This window comes from Castor canadensis, chromosome 5 (genome assembly GCF_047511655.1).
Source record: "Castor canadensis chromosome 5, mCasCan1.hap1v2, whole genome shotgun sequence".
NCBI lineage: Eukaryota > Metazoa > Chordata > Mammalia > Rodentia > Castoridae > Castor > Castor canadensis.
Window position 1 is genome coordinate 128,032,193 of NC_133390.1, and position 12,095 is coordinate 128,044,287.

Consider the following 12,095-nt stretch of genomic DNA (forward strand, 5'->3'; position numbering starts at 1 on the left):
GAGGTTCAGAATTTAGAACCACAGAATATCACAATCATCAACAGTAATGTCTTTCAAAGTCTCAATCACCAATAACCACACATCTGTAGTGGTCTGAATTGGTAGTGATAGCATTACAGCAATTACATTTACTGCTGCTGTCATGGTGTCTTCTTTGTTATTCAGGCTGGCATACTTACATTGGAAATACAGGCAGCCTTCCATATCCAAGGGTTCTGCATCCACAGATTCAACTAACCTCAGATGGAAAATATTCAAAAAAAAAAAAAAAATACTGGCTCTCTGATAAACATATACACACTTTTTTCCTTGTCATTCCCTAAACAATATAGTATAACTATTATATGCATTGTATTTGCATTGTATTAGGCATGATAAGTAATCTAGAAATTACTTAAAGTACACGGGAGATTGCATATAGTTTATACCGAAATACTACACCATTTTATAAGGGACTTGAACCTCTGTGGATTTTAACATCCAAGGGAGGAAGGGTGTGGAACCAATTCCCCTGGTTGATACTAAAGGAAGACTATATATGCTATCTCATTATAAACTATGTGTAATTTTCCTATATAGTACACTTAGGACATTAGAGGGATTCCTAAAAATTATGTGTATTGAGTACATCGTAAACGGAGCATTAACAGGAAAATGAAACCAGGTATGGTAGTGCACACTTGCAATACCAGCAGGGAGGCTGAGGCAGGAGGATCGTGAGTTAGAGGCCAGCCTGGGCTACATAGCAAGACCCTGTCTTGACAACAACAAAAAGAGGACACTGAATCTTACAAGACTGAAAATCACTGACTTAGACAAATTCTCATGCATATGCACAACATGACAATATAAAGGACAGTGTTAAAAAATAACCTGGACGCTTATTCAACATAGCAAATACGAGGCACAGGCAAGATCCATATACATTAATGAATAGGCAAGCCTCACTCTTTACTAACTAAAAATTGGTAAATTTTAAGAATGTGATAACTTATAGGAAACGTAACTGAGATGACACTGGGAAGTATTATCCTTAAGAATGCCAAATGGGCTATGATTTTTTGGACTCCCAGAAGATGTGTAATACTAGCACATTATTTAGCCAAGCACTACACAGTTATAAATGCTATTTATTGTTTTCTCCATTTTCAGAGTCAATTTGGTTGTACGCAGAATATAAATGCTACTAATCCTCATAATGTACAAAACTGAAAATAGAGCTAACAAGTAGGAAGAAACCAAAGAAACTTACAAGGAAAAGAAAGGGCTGGTAGAGTGCCTGCTTAGCAAGTGTGAGGTCCTGAATTCAAACCCCAGTACTGCCCAAAAAAAAGGAGAAGGAAAAGGAAAGGAGTACAGATATCCCCATCTCCGGAGATTCAAGTACTCCTCTACGAATTTACCAGGGCTAGCTATGACCTAAGGCAAGATATTTATGTCAGCTTTTCTACAAAAGGAAGAAAATAATAGTATAGATTTCCTATGGTCATCTTAAAGATGAAATGATATAATGCAAATAAAGCACTTAAGACAGTGCCTAAGACTCCCCAAGCACTCTTTAAATGGTGATTATCATATTTAAAAGCATTTTGAGGGAAACTGTATCATATTGCTTAAAATTTTGAAGACTCCTGAAATTGCAAGACTGCCCTTAACAAAAGTCAAATGCTAAAGCATATATATTATATATATTCCTGTTCCCAAACTTAACCTCCAGTTAAAACTTCTCCACAGACTTAAGACCCAAGCTGTCTAACATCTCAACTTTGATGTTAAACAACTTTCTCAAACCTAACATAATCAAAACCTTCCTTCACCCAGTTTGTTTTGTTCTTAAGTCTTCTCCATTCTGGAATACAACCCCAGCTATCCTATTGCTTAAGCAAGGCAATTCATTATCCCTAATTTCTCTTGTTTCTCTCAACACTCATACCCAATCCAAAGAAGTCCTATTGGACCTCCCATCAATCATATCCTAGATTTCTACTTCTCAGCACTATCACTGCTACCAAACCAGTCCTTGCCACCATTACCATCTTGCATCTTCAGTTGTTCCTTTACAATCTACCCTCCACTAAGGACCGCCCCTGCCCATATAAACCCCTCTTCCATAGAATAAAATTCTATATAACTGTTCTTTCTGTAAACACCCCACTCATTTAAACTCTAGCCATGCTACCCTTCTTCAAACTAGGTCCTCTGAATTAACTGCAACCTTTGTCTGAATCAGTTCTCATTTCTACATTTCAGTGTCTGCACATAACATCACCTTACTTTATCGACTGACCAAACTGCAGTCTTTTCTTATCCTCATTCTTTTGCATCACACTGACTTACAGCATGTTAGCCAATATCATATAATTTGTATATCCATCTACCTTCTTCTAATGGAACAGGATTTCATTCTCCCATCTTCTATAAACTACCCGATTAAATAGATCTTCAATGAATAACTTTAAAATTCCAGCATGTGAATCCCGCTGAACATTTCCTAGTCCCTTCCCTGTTTTTCCTCCAGACCACTAAACAACATTTAACATACTACGTCTTTTTTTTTTTGAAGTACTGGGGTTTGAACTCAGGGCTAATGCTTGCTAGGCAGAAACTCTACCACTTGAGCAACTGCACCAGCCCCTTTTTTATATTGGATATTTTCAAGATAGGGTCTCACAAACTATTTGCCCAAGCTAGCTTTGAATCATGATCCTCCTCATCTCTGCCTCTTGAGTAGCTAGGATTACAGGTGTGACAACAGCGCCCAGTTCATGCTACAGATTTTATTTATTTATCCTGCTTATTTCTTTCTCCACTACAATGTAAGTCCACAAAGGCAAGATGTCTGCCCTTTTTTCACTTTTGCATTCGCAGTGCCTAGAACAGTAAGGATATGCACAGGCTAGGTGATCAATAATGAATGAGCCTTGCTTGTCTTGTTTGTTTGTTTTTTTTGAGATCTCTAGCTATGTAGCCCAGGCTGGCCTCAAATTCATAATTCTTAGCCTCCTGCTTTAATGTCGGAGTGCTGGGATAACAGGTGTGTACCATCACGCCAGTTGCCTTGCTTGTCTTGTTCACAGCTGCTCAAACAATACCCAGCATACAGGTAACACTCCAATGTGCTGAAGCAATGGTTATCAAGACATTCAAATTCTAAAGTACTACCAAATCAAAGAAAAACTGCATTTTGGTCAGTACAATTTAAGTAAAATTCTAATTGCATGTTCAAAAATTCCTATGATAAGGATCAGGTATTATGCACACAACTATAATCCTAGCTACTTGGGCAGGATCACAGTCCAAGGCTAACCCCCTCAGGGACAAAAACATGAGACCCTATTTGAAACATACCTAAAGCAAAAAAGGGCTAGGTGTGGCTCTAGTGGTAGAATACCTGCCTAGCAAGTATGAAGCCCTCAGTTCAAACTCCAGTACTGCTCCAAAATAAAACAAAACAAAACCTATGAGTTTTAAAAATAAGTGAAAGATGTTGTATTGTATCTTCACTTTAAAAATGCTACCTTCCTCTGACAGATTAGTTTATAAAACCCAAATAACAGGCTAATTAGAATGTCCTTTCCTAACAATTTCAGAAAAGTTTTCATACTATAGAATTTAGTTAAAAGGATAACTTTCAGTGATTCAGAAAGGAGAAAGAATTGAGGGATCAATACCCTTGAATAGATAAGAGGACATGGTATCTAACACTGGTGAAAGGATTGGCATAAGGAACACAAGTAATTTATCCATCATAACAGGAACCAATTAGACTATGTGGGCAGAGATACCAGGAAATACTTAGTGTAAGCCTGTAGCAGTTCTATTCTGATTGCTGAAACTGTCTAGGGCTACAGTTATCTAGCGAAGAGCATGGAAAAAAATGTGTAATAAAAAGATGCAAACCTTGGGCAGACCCCTGAACGATTCTAACTATTAAGAACCACACAACAGAAAAACAGCACTGAGTGGAGACAGAGCTCTGAAGTGTGATGCAAATTTTGCGATATTGTGGTATCACAGAAACCAGGTATGTTTCAAGAGATGGACTGCTCAACTGGCACTAGCTGTTGATGCATTTGAGGAGTGAAATGGCCCAAAGCCAATACACTAGAGTCAGTATGAAGAAGGTGCCATTATCAACCTTCACTTGGGAAGGTGAACAAGCATTACCAAAGAGCTGACTTTATATACAACAGCCTATGCTGCAACATAAAATCAACTATCTTGAGTGTGTATATGCCTTTCATAGAGTAAGTAAATTGAGCTTGTTTCTTCCAAAGAAAATAATAGTTCCTAAATAGTAAATGATGTTAGTAAACATTAAATTTTTCCTAAACTTAAAAAAAGTAAGAATGAAGAGAGAATATGTAGTGGAGCATTAAGATGGTGAATTCTCAAATGTTTATCTTGAGCATCAAAATGGTGAATTCTCAAATGTTTATCTTTGTAAAAGCCTAACCTTTCCAAACTCATGAGTTTCACCATAATTATACATCATAATTCTAGAGTTTGACTTTCTCTTCTATGTAGATAAAAGTTCGAGTACAGCCTGTTCGCAGGATGTAAGGATACATCACTAAGAAAAATCACTTCATCCAAGGAAGGGTCCGGCCAGCATTTTAAAGCAACACTGCCACCAGAAGACTAGAAGGAAAAATAACTGCTAACAACCATAGAAAAGGCTAATTGCAGAATATTTACCTAGTCTCTCTACGTGGCTCCATTACAACCTGCCTAATGACTTTAGATACTCAACACTCAATCCTTCTTGTACCTCAACCTTTTTTTGTTTTTGTTTTTGTCCCCCAGCATTAACTAAACCTGGTAGCACACGGTTTCAAATCCAAGTCAGTCCCCAACAGCGATGAAACAAAATGACAAAGAATGTTCAACTGTTTTTTTGTCAGTAAAGGAAAAGCAAATAATGTCACGGGATCACCATCTTTCATTATATTTAACAGTAAACGCAATCGAGCGTTAAAGACGACCTAGAGACCAGTCACAAACTTCCAAGCAAAAAACTGAGGAAAGAAAAAAAGAAAGAAAGAAAGAAAGAAACAGGGGAGACTCGTATAAAAATCATTAAGAGGAGACTGGCTGACATTTCTTTTCAACTTAAAAATTTCATATCCCCTCCTACGTTTTACATATCTAAGTACAAATGTTACACAGTCTTGGAGCCCTTTACTGTAAGTACGTAAAAGTTATCACTGTGTCCTAGGGGCTGGTGTCTCCGCAACATGTCGCTGAATCGCTGCGTGTCACTGTCTCACAAGTGGGAAAACTTAGTGGTGGTGGCAAGTGAGTACTGGCTCGCGCGAAAACACCGGCTCGCAGCGGGCGCGCCGTGGGGCCCCGGGCTCCCGCTTGGCTGGGCGGCGCGGCACCGGGCACTCCGGACGCTGTCCGGCCGGGTTTAAAGGGCCGGCGGCCGAGGAGGAGGAGGAGGACCGCCGTCCCGCCCCGCCCCGCCGCGCCGCTTACCCGGTAGTTGCTCGAGCCCACCCAGCCGATGAGCGCGTCCACAGTCTTGTCCAGGCGGCCGGGGTCCTCCTCCAGGTCTGGGATGGCGCCCGGGGCGCCAAGGTAGAGCAGGAGCTCCTGACCGGCCTGCAACCGGCTGCCTACATCCTTCTGCAACACCTGGGCGCTGAAGTACTCCGCGCTGCGGGGCTCCATGGCTGCGCCCTCCCGCTGCCCGCCCGCCTGCCAGCCCGAGAGGAGCCAACTTTCTCCAAGCGCCGCCCAGCCGCCACTACGGGTCCCCACAGGGGCGGGAGGGACGTGCTCGTCCGCCGGAGGTGCCTCTCTCGGGGTGCGGCAAGCTGCGGGGATGGCGCCGAGCAGCCCCCAACCTAGTCAAACTCGGCGCCCCCCAGCTCCAGCCCGCTTCACAGGCCGCGGCCGCCGGCGACGTCAGCGCGCGCGTGACGTCAGCGCGACGCCGCCGAGCGCCCGCCCATCCGGTTCGAGCCTGGAGGCGGCGGCGAACACACCAGCGACCGCGGAGCTCCTGGGGCGAGGAGAACCGGGTCCCGGGGCTCAGCGGGAACAGGCACCCTGCCCTCTCTGTAAAATCCCGGGCGTGTCCACGTTTCCCTCCGCTCACGTCAGTAACGGACAGAGGTTCTGGTGTTTGAACTCTTCACTCTCCCTGCCATTTTTTCTAGTACGTTTTTCAGAGTACGTTTTAATGTTCTTCCTCATCAACAACCTCCACTTCCAGCCGCCCGCACAATCGCTGGGTAATTCTTTCTGTTTAATTTTTATGGAAATTTTAAGTGTACATTTCGGGGTTTTAGCATATTTATTTATTCGCGAAGTCACCATCTTAAGACATTAGCACTTTTCCATCACCCCGGGAAGTTCCCAGACAACTTCCCAGTCAGTAACCACCAATGTGATTTCTTGCTTTTTTTTTTTTTTGGTGGGGTTGGGGGGGCGGTGAACCCAGGGCTGTCCTCCCTCTTGAGCCACATCTCCCCAGTTCACTTTGCTCTGATTAGTTTGGAGTTGGAGTCTAGAGAACTTTTTTGCGCAGGCTGGCTTCGAACTGCGTGCGAACCTCCAGATCTCAACCTCCCAAGTAGCTAGAATTACAGGCGGGAGCCACCAGTGCCGGCTCCATTGTGATTTCTAACAAAATAGCATAGTTCTCCATGTTCTTAACTTAAGTAACCACACAGTCTATGGTCCGTTTTTCTTTATTTTTAATCTCAGCTATATCCCCAGCCGTCCTCAGTCTTTATTTACCCTTTGAGCCTGACTTTCTCATAGCAAAATGTTTTGAGATTTCACTCAATGCTGTGGTTGTCTTAAACGTCACTTCGTTTTTATTGCTGAATAGTATTCCATTGTACTTTGATACACACACATACTCCCAGTGGTAGGCATTTGGGTTTTTCCAGTTTTTGGTAAGCATAAGTAAAGCTGCTATAACGATTAATGTACAGTTGTTATATGGATAAATCTTTTCTCTTGTGTGAATACCAAGGGCTGGAATTACTACATCATATAAAAATGTGTATTAACTTTAGATGTCAAAATGTCTACCAAAGTGGCTCGACCATATTAATTCCTACTACCAGTGTTTGATAATTCCAGTGCTTGGTAAGTCCAGTGTTTGGTATGATTCAGGTTATGTTAGCATAGGCAAGTAGGAGGACATGAGCAGGAATGAAGAATGCCCTGGGTTACAAAATTTCATTCTAACACCAGAATGGTCCACACCCTGAGCCAGTGGTCAAGATAGTGGTCCCAAATCAAGGTCTGGCATGTGACTTGAGAGCAAAATGACTACTATGTGACATTCTATTACCAGGAAGGACAAAAAGGATCAAATCTGCAGGCTTATGCCTTCCCACACCAAAGCAGCCATCCAACCATTTGGGGAGGGAGAGACAACAAGTGAAGGACTTCAGTTTTGTGCCACCTAGTAACCCCACCCTATTAAATAAAACCTCAGGCCTCAACAACTTCCATGCAATCAATCCTTGCCCAAACTGCCTGCCTCACGCCAGAGGTATTCTACTTTTGCTATTTGAGGTGTACTCTACTATCCTGCTCTTCATAGACTGTTTTGTTTTGTTTTTGGCAATTTCATGCTAGTTTTTGTTTCCATTTTTTTTTTATCATTTTTACATTTACTCACGTGTATACATTGTTTGGGCCACCTCCTCTCCACCCACCCCCCACCTCTTTCCGGTAGCTAAGTATTTTAATCCAATTACACAAGTGAATGAAACAATAGTACATGTAATTTAGGTGAGTAGTGGTTCTTGCCTTTAAAAGACAGTAATTCCGTCATATTACAACCTCAATTGTCAATGTGGTCTTCATTTTTAATGCTTTCAAATAAGAAGCAGCCAGAGGTTCTACTCTCTGCTGTTGGTGACAATGTCCTTTGAGAATTCTTGAAATCTGTTTGCCATGGAAACATGATACACATAAAACAGAGACACCTTCCATGTACGGAGGAACTACTCTGGATTTATGTGAGAGCCAAAGCTGACAGGAGTCCACGCTAGGAAGGAGCCTGGTGCTGGGGCTTTGGGGAGGAGAGGGCTGCCACTTCCTGAATGTGCCCCATGTTCATGGTTCTTCTGCCACACCTGAGGCAGCATCCCAAGAACTGAGGAACATCTGGAAAACGCATACACCCAATAACAGTTACTCATTGTATCCATTCTACCGGAGGTGGAGTGGTCTACAATCCAAATACACATTGTACTTTTTGCCAGTTATTCCCAACCACATTTAAACAGTTATGTAGTATCTGGTTCCTCATATTCACAGAAAGGTCCTGGAGCATTTGTGTTTTCCCTAGGATAATTCCTGGCAAATAATGGGTACTGAGCCAACATAAGTTGAATGAATGAATGAATTCAGTGAATATTTACATTTGAAATATTCATAACTAATGATGAGCTCTCCAAATTCAAAGAAACCCAACTGTTTTCTGTTTGTTCTGAAGCCTTTTTCTGCATTTCTGTGTTTAGAATTATATTGTGTTGCAAAGTTTCTTTCATCTGAACTGGGTGGTAATTCCCCTGCAATTGCACCTCAGTCACATGAACTGTTAGGGTTAATTTTATGTATGAACATGACTGGGCTAAGGGATGCCCAGCTAGCTAGCAAAACACTGTTTGTAGTTATAACTGTGAAAATGTTTCTGGAAGAGATTATCGTTTGATTTAGTGAGCTGAGTAAAACAGATGGCCCTCCTCCATAAGTGGACATCATCCAATCCATTCAGGGTCAGAATTGAACAAAATGGTAGGAAGGTAAAATTGTTCTTTGCTTGAGATCAGATCACCATCTTTTGCCCCCAGACATTGATGCTTCTGGTTCTTGAACTTTTGAACTCAGCCTGAGACTTAGCCCAATTCCTGAGCTTTCACATTAGGACTGAATCACACCACCAGCGTCTTTAGTTCTCCATCTTGCAAACAGCAGATTGTGAGGCACTTTGGCTTCTTTCACTACATGAGCTAGTTCCAATAGTAAATCTCTTATAACTATCTGTAGATTCTCTCCTGTTTCTCTGAAGAACCCTGACCAGTATGCTATGGTAACTATTCTTTGGGTATCTAAAGATTCTGTTCTTAAAAGGATATAGAAGAATATAAAAAAAAGGAAGCTGCCCCAAGAAATACACACTCTAACTGCTGGTGACCAGGTATAGTAAGTGATAGAGAAAAAAAAATAACAAAATTCAGGAGTACTGGATTCTAGGTTCACTTCTACCTGTCCTGACCAAAAATGACTGCTGCTGTTTACCTTCAGTTGTCTCCATTCACCTTTGTGAATCTACGTTCTTGGGGATCACACTAGGTGATCTTTCAAGTCACACAACAACTAAATCATCTTCAGGTTATAAGATAATATGACTGCATTTGAGTAAATCTAAAAGCAACTAAAAGATTCTTAGTAACTGTTGGGTACTATTACATACATAAATTCTTAGTAACTGCTGGGTACTATTATATAATATCTTCTCTGTTATGGTTTGAAAATGAAATGTCCTCCACAGACTCGTGCTGAACACTTGGTCCCCAGCTGATGGTGCTAATCTGGAAACTTTAGGAGGTAGGCCTAGCTGGAGGAAGCAGGTCCCTAGGAGTGTGTCCCTGGGGGGTGTGTCTTGTCCCTGGTCAATCTCTCTCTTTGCTCCCTGTTAAGAGGTGAATAATCTCCTCTTCCACATACTCCTACCACCATAATATGATCTTCAGCCTCTCCTCAGGCCTATGGAGCCAGCTAACCACTACTGAAACCTCTGAAATCATGAGCCAAATTCAGTAGTTCTTCCCTTTAAGTTGTTTTCTCAGGTATTGGTCACAGTAATTATAAGACTAATATTTGTTAGTGAAATAATATTTGTTACTTGTTACTTCACTAACAAATATCTTCAGAGCACCTGTAATGTGTTAGATACTGTCCAAGTGCTATACATACAAAGTTCATTTCCATTTGGCCCTGCCCACAACACACTCACATAGAGATAAGAAAATCATTTCCAGAAATATCTAGACTCCTGGAAGCCTAGACAACAGATTCCTTGTATAATGTCACAAAGTATGGATGTAGGAGAGTTATAAACTAGGGAAAGTTCCTGGAGGTGATTACATTCAAATTTAATTTTGAGGTTAATTAGGAATTAACTAACAAAAAGAGGGATTTCCTATAGAATTGTTTATTGATAAGATTATTGAGTTCAACATTAGTTATTATCATTATGTACAATCTTAAAAAACCCACATCTTTGTATCATTATTGTCAGTCCTAAGTTTAACACTGTTTAGAGCAGAAAGTTCCCAACTTTCATGTTTCACAGCACTTAGTATCTCAGTTTTTCATAGCACTCCTGGACAAAATGAATTTTTTTTATTTCATTCTTTTTTCTTTTTCTTTTTTTTTTTTTTTGAGACAGGGTCTTGATTTGTAGCCCAGACAGACCTCCAACTCACCATCTCCCTACCTCAGCCTCCCCAGTTGCTTGCTCTTTTATTGTTTGGGAGGTTTTGTTTTAGTTTTTTGTTTGTTTGTTTTGGTGGTACTAGGGATTGAACTCAGGGTCTCACACTTGCTAGGCAGGCACTCTACCACTTGAGTCACTCCACCAGCTCTTTGTGTGTGTGTGTGTGTGTGTGTGTGTGTGTGTGTGTGTTGTACTAGGGTTTGAACTCAGGTATTCACACTTACTAGGCAGGTACTCTACCAGCCCTTTTTTGTTTTGGGTATTTTTGAGATAGGGTCTCAAAAACTATTTGCCCAGGGTTGGTTTCGAACCCTGATCCTCCTGATTTGTGCCTCCCAAGTAACTAGGATTTCAGGTGTGAGCCACTGGTCTTTATTTCATTCTTTTTTTTTTTTTTTCATTTTTCTTTTATTATTCATATGTGCATACAAGGCTTGGTTTATTTCTCCCCCCTGCCCCCACCCCCTCCCTTACCACCCACTCCACCCCCTCCCGCTCCCCCCCTCAATACCCAGCAGAAACTATTTTGCCCTTATCTCTAATTTTGTTGTAGAGAGAGTATAAGCAATAATAGGAAGGAACAAGGGGTTTTGCTGGTTGAGATAAGGATAGCTATACAGGGCATTGACTCACATTGATTTCCTGTGCATGGGTGTTACCTTCTAGGTTAATTCTTTTTAATCTATCCTTTTCTCTAGTTCCTGGTCCCCTTTTCCTATTGGTCTCAGTTGCTTTAAGGTATCTGCTTTAGTTTCTCTGCATTAAGGGCAACAAATGCTAGCTAGTTTTTTAGGTGTCTTACCTATCCTCACCCCTCCCTTGTGTGCTCTCGCTTTTATCATGTGCTCATAGTCCAATCCCCTTGTTGTGTTTGTATTTCATTCTTAAACACACTCATGAGTAGAATGTCTGTGTTGGCTGGTGGTCAATGTTCAACTTCTCAAACCTTGAAATGAGACACATACCATCATTTTCATCCTTTTGCACATTGATTCTTGGGCAGTACTTACGTTTGTAACAAAGCAATCATAGAAAACACAGTCTTGCAAGGACAGGACATTAATAAAAGGAATGCACCACAATCCAGCATTGAAACTGTGATCTTTTTGGAGCCACTCCATGTTTATCCTTAAAATTTAAAATACCCTGGGGTATACTTGATGATCTTACTGTAGCACCCTGGGGTGCTTGGTCATATAGTTTAGAAGCCAAGTTATCAGAGAGACAAAGAGAAAAGAAAACACATATAGTTGCTTATTCTGATAGAACTGGGCTGAGAAAGGTTCATACAGTCATGTGTTAGGTCTTTAATCCCATCAGAGACTTGATATAGAAGAGATAATATCCCCCATTTAAAAATGAGAAACTGAGGCTCAAGGATTAAGTCCTCAGCCTCATTCATGATTTCAGATCCATGATGCAAACCCAGGATATCTGGCTTCTACAATATCTTCCTAACAGATAATCTTAAAGGGAAGAAAATTGGAAAACAATTTTGAATACTGCAATAATAACACTCCTTGTATACACATATTATATTTTTGAATGTTTATATTATATTTCCACTTAGGACCTTCCTTTTGCAGAATTGCTGTTTAAGGAGATGAAGGAATTTGGT

At 41.1% G+C, this 12,095-nt stretch overlaps 1 protein-coding gene across 31 annotated transcripts in view; it reads right to left on the bottom strand.

Annotated features, from left to right (window-relative positions):
• The window catches only part of Clasp2 (cytoplasmic linker associated protein 2), a 206,657-nt gene extending 200,745 nt beyond the window's left edge, over positions 1 to 5,912 (bottom strand). For 20 of the 31 annotated variants that reach the window (XM_074074108.1, XM_074074097.1, XM_074074125.1 and 17 more), the window contains exon 1: positions 5,482 to 5,910. In XM_074074108.1, the coding sequence (XP_073930209.1) occupies positions 5,482 to 5,676 (195 nt within the window). In that variant the 5' untranslated portion in view covers positions 5,677 to 5,910. Of the gene's footprint in view, positions 1 to 5,481 lie in introns of all 31 variants that reach the window. The other 11 variants (XM_074074091.1, XM_074074087.1, XM_074074085.1 and 8 more) reach the window with 3 other exon arrangements.
• Between the last annotated feature and the right edge of the window lie 6,183 nt (positions 5,913 to 12,095).